This window comes from Rutilus rutilus (assembly GCF_951802725.1).
Source record: "Rutilus rutilus genome assembly, chromosome: 6".
Classification (NCBI taxonomy): Eukaryota; Metazoa; Chordata; class Actinopteri; order Cypriniformes; family Leuciscidae; genus Rutilus; species Rutilus rutilus.
The window spans coordinates 1856149-1871261 of NC_140214.1; the positions used below are offsets into that span (position 1 = coordinate 1856149).

Sequence of the window (15113 nt, forward strand, 5' to 3'; positions counted from 1 at the left end):
AAAACTATTAACTGATTTTTTTATTATTTTTTTATAATTGATAATATTTATGAATTACTTTGCCAATTGTTTTAGCATATAAGGCTGAAAGACCAACTGACGTGAACCTTTTGTCATTTAATTTTGTTCTGTTTGTTGTTTTTCTTTGTTGTAAATCTTAATTGTGGTGCCAATAAAGTTTCTTTATGAGATGAGTCTCAATCAAAGCACTTGTAAAATCATTGTAACCTCACATTTTATATTTTATATTGTTTGAATGAAAATTGTACATTTGAATTAACAAAGCATTTGCAGCTTACATGCAATGAGTGCACAAATAAAAAGAGTAAAATATTAGGAACATGTACAATAAATTCAGTAAACCTATAATATTAACAAAAATATCAAGAAATTGGAACTGCGTAAAAATAAATGTTTTATTCTCTCGTTTTAGTTTAGCAATTTAAATTCAGTGAGCTTCATTGTAATGACAAAAACTATATATATTGACATTCATATTTTGCAAGAGCAAAATAAGTTAAAAATAGCATTAATGCAAATAGAGTACATAAGAATAAAACGATCATATGAAATAAAATGACATTGCAGCGTAAAATTATAATTTAAAAACTATAGTATGACGTAGTAAAAATACATTGGTAATTTTATTTATTAATTTTGTTTATTATTAAGTAATTCTGATTTCAAAGTGCTTGTTTTAAAGAATCTAGTCAAAGCAAGTTTTTGTATTAACCTATTTTTATTTATTGGAAACATCTTCAAACAACAATAGAATTTGTATTTGAATACGATTTCAATGTCTGTAAATAATAAAGCTATAAAAACATCTAAAATGTGTGCCATATTTAATATTCTTTCATAATATGCTTTTATTCATTTTTGTGCCCCCTTTTGTATTTTTCTTGCTTAGTAAAAAACCTCAGAGTACAGCTGGGAGCTGAGAAAAATATGAAAAATATAATATAAAAATAATAATAAAATATAATACACCGGTGTTTTGCCAGATGAGAAGTTTATCTATGTATCATCTTTTTACTCTTTTAATTCATTTTATAACTGTTTAATTTATCTTTTTAAATTCCTTTTATAACTGTTTTAATTTTCCTTGCTTTTATTTTGTGATGATTTTAATTTATTTCTATGTAAAACACTTTGAATTGCCATAGTGTATGAAATGTGCTATATAAATAAACTTGCCTTGCCATCTCTTGGCAAATGATTTCCAATAGGTAAATTAGTCTTCTTTAAATATTTTTCTTGTTGTCTATTGAACTATAACTTGTCTATTGTTAGAAAGTTTGTCTGTCTTTGTATGTTATGTTTGTTAAAATTTAAATGCTCTCGAGCAAGTCTCGTCTCGCGATAGTTGCCGCGCGGGATCTGCAGTCTCTGATGTTTCCGGTAAGGGGCCGAAACTCACCGCACCCTCCGGTCTGGATCCTCGTCGTCCTTTACCGGGACATTCCGTTCACCGGGACCGGCTTCAAACCCACCACGGGGTTCGGGAACTCATTTTCCATCATATGAGAGAGACAGTGAGCGCTGACAGACGCTTTAAACCTCCGCAAACACACAGACTGAAGCTAGCAAGCTAACAGCATCCTCTCGCGCGGGCTGAGAAATCAAAACAATGTGTTTTTTTTATTACTTCTAGTTCATTTATACTCGTTTCACGAAGTTTATGTGCTTTTTGCTCAGTTTGAAAGAATGTCATGTGTGTTTAATGGGCAGTAGCTCATGCTGGTTATACGTTTACAGGTGATTTTACAGTTTGTGTGCAATATATCTATATAATACAAGATATATTAGAGTCAGTGTCATATTAGCGCAAAGTGAATGTGCACACAGTGTTATAAATGTGATTTTTCATGATAATGATCAGATCTGGATAGGAAACAGGGTTTTTTTCTTCTGACCAGGTGATCTGGGAACTTGATCAGCTCGATGACAAGCTGTAAAATACAGTCATTATTGAGTAAAGCTCAGTGTGAGCTCGCCTTTTACTGTCCCAGAGATTGAAGGGTTTTTCACACGTCAGTCATGGCTCCCAAAAAGAGACCAGATCCCATAGTTATTACTGGATCCGGAGAAGGACAGACAACCTCTACATCCATAGATGCTGTGTCAGAGTAAGTAATAAAGCTGTATATAGTCTGAAATACAGTAGTCAATATTAATCAAAGTTGTTCAATGGGTGTTGTTTAAAATTCATGTATAACTTTGATGAAAGGTTTTGATCCACTTCAAGTGTTGACTACTGTAGTTCCTGTAATAAACCCATCGTGTCGCTTCAGAAGTGCTAAATGACTTGTTTTTCTCAAACCTCAGAGCGAATCTCGAGGCCCTGCAGAAGAAGCTGGAAGAGCTGGATCTAGACGAGCAACAGAAGAAGCGTCTAGAAGCTTTCCTCACACAGAAAGCCAATCTGGGCGAACTGAAAGATGATGATTTCCAGCATATCTGCGAACTGGGAGCTGGAAATGGAGGTGTGGTGAATAAAGTGTGCCACAAACCCTCTGGACTCGTAATGGCCCGCAAGGTGAGTCGCGAGCGTTTGGTTTGTCGTCTTTATTTCACAGAGAATCATTTGGACTCGTTTGTCAGATTGAACAGGAGAGATGTCTTAATTTCAAAGAACTACTCCATATGTGACCCTGGATCACAAAACCAGTCACATGTCGCACGGGTATATCTGTGGCAATAGCCAACAATACATTGTACGGGTCAAAATTATTGATTTTTCTTTTATGCCAAAAAATCATTAGGATATTAAGTAAAGATCATGTTCCATGAAGATATTATGTAAATTTCCTACCGTAAATATATAAAACATTTATTTTTGTGAGTGAATGCAGCACAATCACCAATAGAAATGAACAACTTTAAAGGAGATTTTCTCAATGTTTGGATTTTTTTGCACCCTCAGATTCCAGATTTTCATATAGTTGTATCTCCCAAATATTGTCCTATCCTAACACACCATACATCAATGGAAAGCTTATTTATTCAGCTTTCAGATGATGTATAACTCTCAGTTTCAGAAAATTGACCCATGTGACTGGTTTTGTGGTCCAGGGTCACAAATATCAAAGGCTTGAAATACAAGCATCACATTTCAACTTTTAAACTGGGATTGTCCTGCTAGACTTCCATCGTAAGTGTATAGATTCCCTCGACAGAAACCCAATAGGAGTTTTCCATTGGCTTTCGCGTTATCGCAGTAAATAAGCTCTGACTGTGACTGATAAAAATGTATGATTCTTACTAGGGTTGCAAAGGGGTGGACAAATTCTGGTAAAGTTCAAGAAACTTTCCATGGGAAGTTTAGATGGGGAATTTTGGAAATATTCCATGTTGGAAACTTAAAGGAGAACTCCGGTCAATTTTAACATTGAGCTCTTTTTTTTGTAAATTTGGAGTGCTGTCAGTACAGAGAACAACGACAAAAATCGGTGTTGCCTACACCGTGTTATCCTCTTTTTAAAATTTGCACCCTGTTGACTTCAATGGGGCAAGTTTTAAACCTGCTTTTAGCCTCTTAACATCCTTGATGTGTCATTACAAGTGCACAGCCAATGTGAGTGATTCCTTCAGAGTGAACACGGTGAATCTGACTGCAGTAGATGTGAAAGATATGAATAAAAATGATGTTATTTCAGCCAGTGCTCATACCTGTATTTACATCCTGTTTTCAGTCGAAGTCCATAGTAATCGCTTGCCGAGTTCACGCGCGTGATCATAGGTAACTAAACCTATGGGCGTGAACTCGACAATCGATTACTATGGACTTCGACTAAAAACAGGATGTAAATACAGGTATGAGCGCTGGCAAGCAGGTTAAAAAAACTTGACCCATTGAAGTCAACAGGGTGCAAATTTTAAAAAGAGGATAACACAGTGTAGGCAACACCGATTTTTGTCGTTGTTCTCTGTACTGACAGCACTCCAAATAGACAAAAAAATGAGTTCAATGTTAAAATTGACCAGAGTTCTCCTTTAACTGAAATGAAAGGGAATTCATTGGAAATTTGCTGTAATTTATGGGTCAATGACGTGGTGTGTCAATTTTGGTGTCCAAAGCATATTCATAATGTTAAAAATGTATACATTTTTAAATGCACTTCATAAGTGACTCAACTTCCCCCTCTTTAATTGCTCATGTGAGAATTTATTATAAATAATTAATCTTTAAAGAACTATTGAGCTCAAAAGTCCTAAAATGTCATTCCGGGTAACTGTCCCGGCTTAAAATCTGAATACAAAAATACAACAAAAATTTAAAAAATATAATTATAAAAGTATTTAAAATCTACTTGGGCATAATTGTATTGATGTTTTCAACAATACCTACAAATATAGTGGTAATACTAAGCTTATTTAAATTTTTATGACAGAAAGACTTTTGTCTCCAAATTTAATGTCAGTCCTGGATAACAGACATCAATGACCATTTTATACCATAATGCATTTTGGTATGTCATGTGACATAATATTGTATCAAAAAGAAGATCCCGAAGAAGCACCAGAGCATGTGCAAAGGTCAGGGAGCGTCTCTTTTGATACTTGCGTTTCAGATCGTTAAAATAGGGCCCTAAATGTTTTAGCTGTATAATGTGTTGGACTATACCCTTGGCCATTGTTTATTTAGCATTATAATTTTACAGATTTACTATAATTTTACAGATTTTTAAATCATTAAAAATTTGTCAGTGTCTCTTACTTTGTTTCAAGTTTGAGTGTTGGAAAGTAAATTGATACTGAGGATGGTTTTTATGGTAATCCTGAAAAATATTGCAGAATGTCCTTCCGGCTAACAGTATGTCATTCTGGCTAACAATGACACGGGCAATTATTTTAACCCATATTTGTGTGTTAGATTACACAACTCAGTTTTTTGTTGAGTTAATGATAAAACAAGTTTTATTTACTTTATTGGAAAACATTTTTAAACATTTTCCAGGTTTTTTTTTTTTATTTGGTTCTGAATTTTGAGTTATCAGCAGCCAAAAATGAGCCCATGTCTATATGAAATCCCAAATTGATTATATTAGTTGTGATTAAAATGTAGTTTTCCGAGCACTAATTGTTTGTTGAGCTCCAAATATGGAGATCAGTACATTTGTATATGCCAACAATGGTAGAAATGTAGTTAATTTAAAAATTCATTGTTACCCAGGAATGACATTTTCATGGGGAAAAAGATCTGATTCACCAAAAAAAAGATTAATTACATTCTTGAAATGTGTAAATATCATTGCATTACATACACAACACTCTAATAAGTATAGAAAGTCCTACAATTTTTATTTTTTACCAATTTTATTTTTCTTCACATTTTAAATCCTTATCCGTCATTCACCCATATACAAACTGTATCATATTCAAAACATACATATAAACATTTTGTTTGGTCGTTAGCAAACATGCATGCAACTAAAGCAAAAAAAAAAAAAAGGCATTTTTGACTGATTTATTTGTGAGTAGAACTTTACTGGCCCGCTTCACAGACCAGGCTTAAGATAGTCCCAGACTAAGATGCAGGTTTGAGCCGTCTTCACTGAAAACAACTAACACGATATGAGTAAAAAAAAAAATTTTAAATCAGTAAAATTGAACAATTATCAATACTTCAGCAAAATATAATACTAGATTAACCAATGTAAGAATAATTCCATAAGACAAGTAAACAGTCAGCAATACAACAAGAAGAAACTCATTACAAACAAAACTGACAAATAAATACAACAGAATGAAAATACAAATAAACAGCGTTTTAAGTTTTTCAGGAAAATGTAATAACAATTGTATTCAGATAAGTTATAGCCTACAACAAAAAATGTAATAATCACCTGTAAAATAACACTCGATGGTCTTACTGTATACATTAAATATAGATTAATCCTTATTAAAGCTACTTAAGTTATTCAGTCAAGATCAGTGAGTGATTCTCCTTGGTCATTTGTTGTTTGATTATCATTAATAACTTTAGAGCGAATGCACGGATCCAATATACTGATGCACACTCTCTTATTCGGCTGATTTGGATGTAAAGTTTGGGCTTTTAGGGAGGAACGAATGGATGGACTGTGGCAGCTGCACAATAATCGCTTTCCCCCGATTATCTTTTTATAATCGTCGAAAATAAATTACGATTAATCGCACAGCCCTACCAAAAACCCACTGACTTGTGCTAAAAATATAACTTGTCTACGGGTTTTGGCCTCCAAAACTACATCATGTCTGTCTTCATGCTGTCCATAGACAATATCACGTTCACTCACGACACGTCTCTGTGTGCTGTATGTGTTTATTAATCTCTCTGTAGTTAATTCATCTGGAGATCAAGCCTGCCATCCGGCATCAGATCATCAGGGAGCTTCAGGTCCTGCATGAGTGCAACTCTCCCTACATCGTGGGCTTCTACGGCGCCTTTTACAGCGACGGGGAGATTAGCATCTGCATGGAGAACATGGTACGCTCAGAGCCTTATAGCGTCATCTTTATTGAGTACACTTAAGTTCCCAGGTGTTGATTTCATTTTAAAAGTATGTTAATTTTACCCTTTTATTTGCAGTTCCCTCTGTGAGTGTGTTTGGTAACTGGTGTGTGTGTGTGTGTGTGTGTGTTTCTGCTTGTCCACAGGACGGAGGATCTTTGGATCAGGTTCTGAAAGATGCTCGCAGAATTCCAGAGGAGATTTTGGGAAAAGTCAGCATAGCCGTAAGTGTGCTTAGTCTAATAACATGTCAAGTCACATTTATTTATACAGCGCTTTTACAGTACAGTTTCAAAGCAGCTTTACAGAGATAATAGGGAAAATAATGCAATAAAGTTTGTTTCTAGAAGGCAATAGTGTCACAGTCCAGCAAGATCAGTGATGGTTCATTATTGTTGTAAAAAAGTTATTAATTTAGTTCATTTATATATATATATATATATATATGTGTGTGTTTAGATGCTCTGGAGAAAACCGTTATGTCATTGTCCAGCTCAGTTCTCATATAATAGTGTCAATGCAGGAAGATCAATAATATTGTTGAATTTCAACTTGTATGAAATATGTGAAAAGAGTTCAATTACGAAACCACAACTTCAAAATGTTTCTGAGCGATGTGTTTGAGGGATGCACCAATACTCAGGCCTTGGCCACACTTATACGGTTTCGTTTGAAAACGCATCTTTTCTCTCTGTTTCGGCCTTCCGTTCGTTCGCACTGAGACAGCATTTTTATTAATGAAAACGCTCTCCAAAGTTGATAGATTTGAAAACGCTGTTTTCGCGTTGTAGTGTGAAATGTGAAACCGGAGGTATTTGGAGGTAATTTTATTAAACTCCCAAATGCATGACTTTCTTCTGTGAAAGACAAAAGGAGCTGCTTTGCACAATGTTCATGCTGCTCTTTTCCCACACAATGAAGTTGAATGGAGATTTTACTCGAACAAAAAAAAGTTGTTTTTTTTAGAACTTTTTATTTATATTTTTCACAGAACAAAGCAAAAGGAACATTATCTGAGACAAGTGCTAAAATAACAAGAATAATACAGAGAAAAATATTAATAATAATAAATAAAAATATTCTGTATATATATATATTGCTGCACCCTAATATGAATGTTCACATCTCAACAAACATGATACAATAATATACAGCCATATAATGATATAAAATATATATGTATAAAAAAAAACACTTTTTTTAATTTATAGATTTAAATATTCTTTAACCATGTGCCATCTCTGATTAAAAAGGTCAGTTTTCAATTGTAATGATGCAGTCATTTTTTCCATCATATAAATCTGTTTTAGTCTCTGTTTCCATTCAGTTACAGTTGGTGATTTCACAAAAAGAAAGTCTTGCTCTTGTTGGATGGAAGGAGAGCAGTCTAGACATTCTGCTTAATTTCTCCTGTTGTTTTCTACAAGAAAAGAAAAAGCTTGTACATGTTTGCAACTACGTTCATTTTTAAATCTGAAAAAATATATATATATATTTTTTCCTTGAAACAGGTTTTAAGAGGTCTCGCTTACCTTCGAGAAAAACACCAGATTATTCACAGAGGTAAAGAAAACAGAATAAAAATGTTTGAATCTGTCAAAACATATGTATCTGTGTAAAATGAGTGCACTGATATAAAACATGTCCCTGTTTTTCACAGACGTGAAACCTTCAAATATTCTGGTGAATTCTCGCGGGGAGATCAAACTGTGTGACTTCGGTGTGAGCGGGCAGCTCATCGACTCCATGGCCAACTCTTTTGTAGGAACACGCTCGTACATGTCGGTATGTTTCATTCACTCGCCAACACTCCAGTGTTCAGTGTAACACTTGAACTTCTTAAAGGGGTGGTTGATCATGATTTAATTACTTTTTTTTTATTTCTTTTTTAACTTTAGTTAGTGTGTAATGTTGCTGTTTGAGCATAAACAACATCTGTAAAGTTCAAAGCAAAGGGAGATATTTGCTTTTAAAGAAATCGCTTTTTAAGGACTACAACAAACGGCTGGTAGAGACTACATGAGCTTCTTCACGGGTTAGTGACATCACTAACCCTAAAATTTACATAAACCCCGCCCCCTGAACACGATTTATAGATTATCATGACAGAATATGCTAATCAATGACTAGAAGATAACTACACATCAGCTTCATAAATTCATCAACTAACCATTCAGAAATGTCCTGTTGCTTCTACATGTTGTCTCTTCTTCTCGAGTCTCTCCATCATTGTCTGACTCCGGTTTGAACATAAAAGGCTAAAAGTTTTTGGAATTTTCAGTGCATGTGTGTGTGAGGTAAAAGCACACAAGCTCTTGAAGCTCCGCCCTCTGTGCCGGGAGCAGCAGCTCATTTGCATTTAAAGGGACACACACAAAAAAACGTGCATCTTTGCTTACCCTCAAAAAGTGTAAATTTTAACATGCTATATAAAATATCTGTGGGGTATTTTTGAGCTAAAACTTCACATACACACTCTGGGGACATCAGAGAATTATTTGACATCTTGTGAAAAGGGCATTACACCACCCCTTTGATAACTCTAAGCGAAGAACAAAGATGACATTTTCCATGAATATATAGAGGCCTTTAGAAGTGATGATCGTGTTTGAAGTGATTGTGCATGTTTGAATGAGTTAATGGTGTGTGCGTGTGTGTTCAGCCTGAGAGGTTGCAGGGCACTCATTACTCAGTGCAGTCGGATGTGTGGAGTATGGGTCTCTCTCTGGTTGAGCTGGCCATCGGCCGCTATCCCATCCCTCCACCCGAAGCCCGGGAGCTGGAGGGCGTCTTCGGGAGAGCCATGATGGATGTTGGGGATTCAGAGACTCACGGCTCCTCTCCTCGACCCAGACCCCCGGGCAGACCCGTCAGCGGTGAGCAATCATTCACCAGGTTTTAGGGCTTTGTGGACATTTCCTTTTTTTTTTTTAGATGTGATTAAAAGTGTAGTGTGTATTTTCTGTGCTACTAACATCACTAAATGGAAATACTGGGCAAAAGTTTGGAATAATTAAGATTTTTTTTTAAAATGTTTTTGAAAGAGTCTCTTCTGCTCACCAAGGCTGCTTTTATCTGATTAAAAATACAGTAAAAAATTGTGAAATATTATTACAATTTAAAATAAGTGTTTTCTATGTGAATATATAGTAAAGTGTAATTTATTCCTGTGATCAAAGCTGAATTTTCAGCATCATTACTCCAGTCTTCAGTGTCACATGGTCCTTCAGAAATCAGTATAATATGATGCTCAGTTATTATCAGTTATTGTTGGTACTCATTTGTTAACAACACTTATTATTATTTTCAATGTTGAAAACTGTTTTTTTCTTCTTTTTTTTGGAAACTGTGATGCATTTTATTTTCAGGATTATTTGATGAATGAAGAACAGTAATTTATTTGAAACAGAAATCTTTTGTAACATTATAAATGTCTTTTTTGTCACTTTTGAATGCGTCATTGCTGAATAAAAGTATTAATACATACTTTTTTTAACTATCTTACCCCAAACATTTGTATATTAGTTATCAGTTTCCACAAAAAATATTAAGCAGCAAAAATATTGATGTTTTCAACATTGATATTAATCATACATGTTTCTTGATCATCAAATCATATTAGAGTGATTTGTGAAGGATCATGTGATACTGAAGACTGGAGTAATGATGCTGAAAATTCAGCTTTGATCACAGGAATAAATTACACTTTACTATATATTCACATAGAAAACAGCTGATTTACATTACAATAATATTTCACTGTTTTTACTGTATTTTTGATCAAATAAATACAGCCTTGATGTGCAGAAGTGACTTAAAAACATTAAAAAAAATCTTAATTATTCCAGACTGTTGACCAGTATTATAAAAAAAGAAACTCGACACCCTTGCCTCATTTAGTATGCACGGCTCTATGAATATGCAAATGAGCCCCGCCTCCACTCACTCACTCAGCTCAGAGATCCACTGGTAGACGATCACACGCTGATCTGATTGGTTACAAGGTAGTTTGTGACGTCAGAAACACCAGCGATTTCAAAGCGTGTTTTTGAGACTGTCTTTGGTTCACTGCAGTTTTAAGGAGGAAATACTCAGCAATGGTGTCGACTTATGAATTTACACATGCTTTGTCTTAAAGCATATTAAAAACACCACATACACACAAAAAACAACATTAAAATCTGGATTTCTTGAGCTGATGTGGCTGTTCTCCTTCAGGTCACGGGCCCGCCATGGCTATATTTGAGCTGCTGGATTATATAGTCAATGAGGTGAGAGTTTTGTTTTCAATCACACTTCAGCCTGGGTATAATATAATCAACTAAATACTGTATAGATGCTTATGGCAATGCTTTATGTGTCTGAACTAATTTCTAAATGTTTTTTTAATGCATGAAAAAGTGCCACAAATTACACTTTTTGATGGTTTATTCAGTAAGATATATCACTACATAATGAGTGTATAGAGCACTGATTACTTTTAAGGCACTGTGAATATGAGATCTGATGCTGTTATTAATGATATACGAGTGTAAAACCGTGTTTGTGTGTTTTCCATCAGCCGCCCCCTAAACTGCCCCACGGCGTCTTCACGCCTGATTTCCAGGACTTTGTGACCAAATGGTGAGTTCAGTTCACCCAATCATTGGTGTGATTTCAGATGTCAGTGAGATCTCGTGTGTGCAGACTGAACACTTCAGTGCCGAAATGATCGTTGAAGCTGTTTTTCTTTGCATTGTGTTTCTAGTCTCATTAAAAACCCTGCAGACAGAGCGGACCTGAAGATGCTGATGGTGAGGACACATTCCACATGTTTACATGCAAGACCAGACTAAATCAAAAGCAGCTTATAAATACATAAATGGACTATTATTATTATTACAGTTACCAAGGTTGAAAATATCAACCAAAGCTAGGGCTCTCAGTCATAAAAATGGATTTACCGTATAATGCGGAATTTGTCAAATGTTTGATGAATAAATAAAAATCAGGTCAGAACACTTCAATCAGATCGTGATATAGACTAGTGTCTATGAATATTACCTGAGAACAACTATTGTCATACAAACACAGAAACTCAAAAGTTCAAATGTAACCCGTCAAAATAAAAGTTCCGTTTAACTTAAGTTAACTTTAACTTAATTGTGACAGAAATATATTACTGTTGTACAGTAGAATTGAGCTATGTACAGTAATAATAATTATTAAATTTATTTTTCATTTTTTGAATTCAAGGATTAATTTTAACAGTAAAGCTCTGTTTTGCAGTACAAAAGTTTTAATTTCAAATGATTAAAAGATAAATTAAGTTCATGTTTTATGCCTTTATTTGATTACCAGAAAAAGTAAACACTTTATTTTTTCCAGAAATTCTTTGTTTTAACAAATTCAATCAACTAGACGTGCTTTTTGATTATTAAAATTGTATTAAAACATTCAAATAGAATCCAGAAAACTTAAAAACAGAAAACAAAAATTATATATATATGTTTATGGCCCTATGAAATGCATTTTTCCTCAAATTTTATATATATATGAAGAGTTCAGATGCAGAAGCCTCTAAGTGACATCTGAAATTTTCTTCTAGAATGATCATTTTTATAAAGCTTGTATATTTAAGTTAAATAATTTCACTTAAATGGCAATGCAAATTACCTATTAATTGTCATTTAAGTGAAATTACTGAACTTAAATATACAAGCTTTATAAAAATGATCATTCTAGAAGAAAATTTCAGATGACACTTAGAGGCTTTTGCATCTGAACTCTTCTATATATATATATATATATATATATATATATATATATATATATACACATAATCTTGCAATTTTTGTTAAGAATTGTTGTTAATAAATTGTTGTTAATTTGTATTCAATTTTCATGATTTCAACTAATTAGACATGCTTTTTGGTTACTAAAAAATGTATTTAACCATTAAAATTAAAACAGAAAAAAAAATGTGATCCAGAAAACAGAAAAAAACTGAATTTGGGAAAAAAATCTAATGTGTTTCATAGAGCCCTACATATCCCACTCTTCACAATCCAATTACATCTGATAGGATCTAATCAACTGTTGCTGGACGTTATTCACTAAGATCATATCTGGTTTTATTCCACAAACTGCATCAGTGTTTTCTGTTCTACATCTCATGTCAAACTTGTGTCTCTTGCACAGAACCACACGTTTATCAAGCGCTCCGAGGTGGAGGTGGTCGACTTCGCTGGATGGTTGTGTAAAACTATCGGGCTCAATCAACCCAGCACACCCACACAATCAGCCGAATGACCCGCGCACACAGACCTGACACACACACACACCAACGTTTACAGCGCGTCTGATGGAACACCTGCAAAGCTGCTGCTTTTACACTTTCATACACACGAATCTCATGAAGCATGTCACGGCCAAAACCAACAAATAAGACATTTTGCTGAAAGAAAATGAAGCGTTTTTAGGATATTTTTGCCCACAAACTTCCCATTACTGTAAACATAATATATTATTAAATTGCGAAATTAAGTTCTGTATATTCTGGTAGTATTATACTGCCTTTAAAGGATCTGTTACACCCTTTTATAAAGTCTTGATGTAGTTTTCAGGCTCTACTAGAACATTATGATTATTTTCCTCATATTCTCCATTGTTGCGGCTCCTCTCTTCCCGGTCTGTCAGTAACGTTCAGGAGTGTGTTTCCCGAAAGCATCGTTAGCCAACTGTGTTCACAAGTTCAGTCGTTATCAGCAGTTCAACGAGTCTGTGTTTCCCGAAACCATCGTTCTAACGAACATTCACACACAGCATCGCAGAGTTGTGTGTTTGAGCGACAGATCTCGACCTGTGGTTAGAAGCAGAGTTTCTAGTTTTCATGTCACGTGGACTCAATAAATCCTGATCTTGAGCCAAATAAGCAATCTGACATTCATTACAATCTAGATCTTTTATTCAGAATACATACAAATGTCATTTGTCTTTTAGTTCATCAAGAGATTTAAAGCGTCGTTATTAAAGAGTGTGCATGTGTGAACGAGCTCTAGTGTGTAAGAACGAGTCTATGATTGAATCTGGAAATAAAGCAAAATAACTGAGAAAAATGAGAAATATTCTTCAGATGTCATGTCCGTAATTTATAGCAAAACATCTCTAACAGATTCATTAACAGTAGTTATTACTCCACCACCTGCGTGACATCATTAACCAACGTGGTTGAACGACCAATTTGCGACAAAGCGGTTTTGGGAAAATTTCTTCACTGATGCCTCGTACTATTGTAGTTAAACAGCGAGTTACGACGTTGTACGAGAAACGCATCCCTGTATTGTGTGTAACTCATTACAAGTAACTTGAGTTATGTAATCAGATTACTTTTTCAAGTAACTAGTAAAGTAAAAAAATTACTTTTTCAATTTACAACAAAATATCTTTATAAAAAAATATCGGAAAAGTTACTTTTCCGGCGTTGTACGGGAAACGCACCCCTGTTTAGTTCCTGTCTCTATGAAGCCCCTCCTTCTGAAAAGCACACTGTGCTCTGATTGGTCGGCTGGAGCAGTGTGTTGTGATTGGTCGAGTGCTTTGTGTGTTTGGGAAATGTCCCGCCCCTTACCATAACCACCAGTTTAACACACTACTAACTAACTCAAACAGGCCCGCCCCTTTATTCTGCGTATGAATTATTATAATGAGGAATATTGTGACGTGTTCGTTCCCGGAAGAAACTCAAGACTACAGTGGAGGCGTTTCAGGAGTTCAGGAACACTGACTCTGATAACAGCAACATTACACACTCAACACAGATGAACATGGTTTCATCTTTGATGAAAAACAAACTTTTTCTCATGCATACTATTATTTCAATACTAACACTGAAGTACAGTAAGTTTCTACTGTAATATCAAAATACAGGACTATTTAAATCACCAATGAAAAAAATTACCAACAACAAAAAAAGTTGAGTTTTATGCTCAATTTTCATGCAATAAAAATTCAATTTTTCTTCTGATTTTGTAGTGAACTGCGACCTGAGAATGTTTTGGTGAGATTCGTCACATGCACACGTGTGTTCTCAGTTGATCTCGGTCATGTGTAACGGAGGTCATACTCACTGCGCACACTCATGATTATTTCTGTATGTTCCTTCAAACGTTTGCCACAAACTTCAACTTCAGACAGTTGTTGCTTTCAGACTCAATAAAGTGATTGTAGAGGGGATGAACTGGTTCTGTTTTCATTTCTATTTGTACATTTCATTTGTTTTATCTAATAAGTGCAATTGTAATACTATGGAAGCTTGTTTCCACCACAGAATAAAACATAAAAGTAATTGCGACTTTTTATCTCACAATTGTGTGTTATAAAGTCAGAATTGTGGGGGTAAAAATGAGCCAGGAAAAAGTCAGGTTTTTTTTCCTTAGAATTAGACTTTATAACTTGCAATTGCGAGTTTATTTCTCGCAATTCTGGATTTATATCTCGCAACTCTGACTTTATATCTCGCAATTCTGGCTTCATATCACGCAATTCTGGCTTTATATCTCGCAACTCTGGCTTTACAGTGAGGAAAATAAGTATTTGAACACCCTGCTATTTTGCAAGTTCTCCCACTTGGAAATCA

The 15113-nt window shown here is 34.6% G+C and overlaps 2 protein-coding genes across 4 annotated transcripts in view; both read left to right on the forward strand.

Annotated features, from left to right (window-relative positions):
• Positions 1 to 203, forward strand: part of pias4b (protein inhibitor of activated STAT, 4b) — an 18822-nt gene extending 18619 nt beyond the window's left edge. For both annotated transcript variants that reach the window (XM_084410185.1, XM_084410186.1), the window contains one exon: positions 1 to 203. This exon is cut by the window's left edge and continues 176 nt beyond it. In XM_084410185.1, the coding sequence (XP_084266311.1) occupies positions 1 to 15 (15 nt within the window). In that variant the 3' untranslated portion in view covers positions 16 to 203.
• A 1156-nt stretch (positions 204 to 1359) lies between these two features.
• map2k2b (mitogen-activated protein kinase kinase 2b) lies at positions 1360 to 14710 on the forward strand. Of its 2 annotated transcripts, none has more exons than XM_084412581.1 (12): positions 1360 to 1758; positions 1920 to 2129; positions 2329 to 2539; positions 6326 to 6472; positions 6643 to 6720; positions 8008 to 8059; positions 8157 to 8281; positions 9159 to 9372; positions 10715 to 10767; positions 11058 to 11119; positions 11244 to 11289; positions 12677 to 14710. In XM_084412581.1, exons 2-12 carry the CDS (start codon positions 2041 to 2043, stop codon positions 12785 to 12787), a joined length of 1188 nt encoding a protein of 395 aa, XP_084268707.1. In that variant the 5' UTR covers positions 1360 to 1758; positions 1920 to 2040; the 3' UTR covers positions 12788 to 14710. The 2 variants fall into 2 exon arrangements, with proteins under 2 accessions (XP_084268707.1, XP_084268708.1); XM_084412582.1 differs by having other exon boundaries at positions 1376 to 1535.
• Positions 14711 to 15113: the final 403 nt, after the last annotated feature.

What these genes read in the sequence shown, in the direction of transcription:
- map2k2b (XM_084412581.1), top strand. Translation starts at nt 2,041, where the DNA reads ATGGCTCCCAAAAAGAGACCAGATCCCATAGTTATTACTGGATCCGGA. An exon ending in TCCATAGATGCTGTGTCAGA is followed by an intron (nt 2,130 to 2,328) that starts GTAAGTAATAAA and finishes CTCAAACCTCAG; the next exon opens with AGCGAATCTCGAGGCCCTGC. An exon ending in GCATCTGCATGGAGAACATG is followed by an intron (nt 6,473 to 6,642) that starts GTACGCTCAGAG and finishes GCTTGTCCACAG; the next exon opens with GACGGAGGATCTTTGGATCA.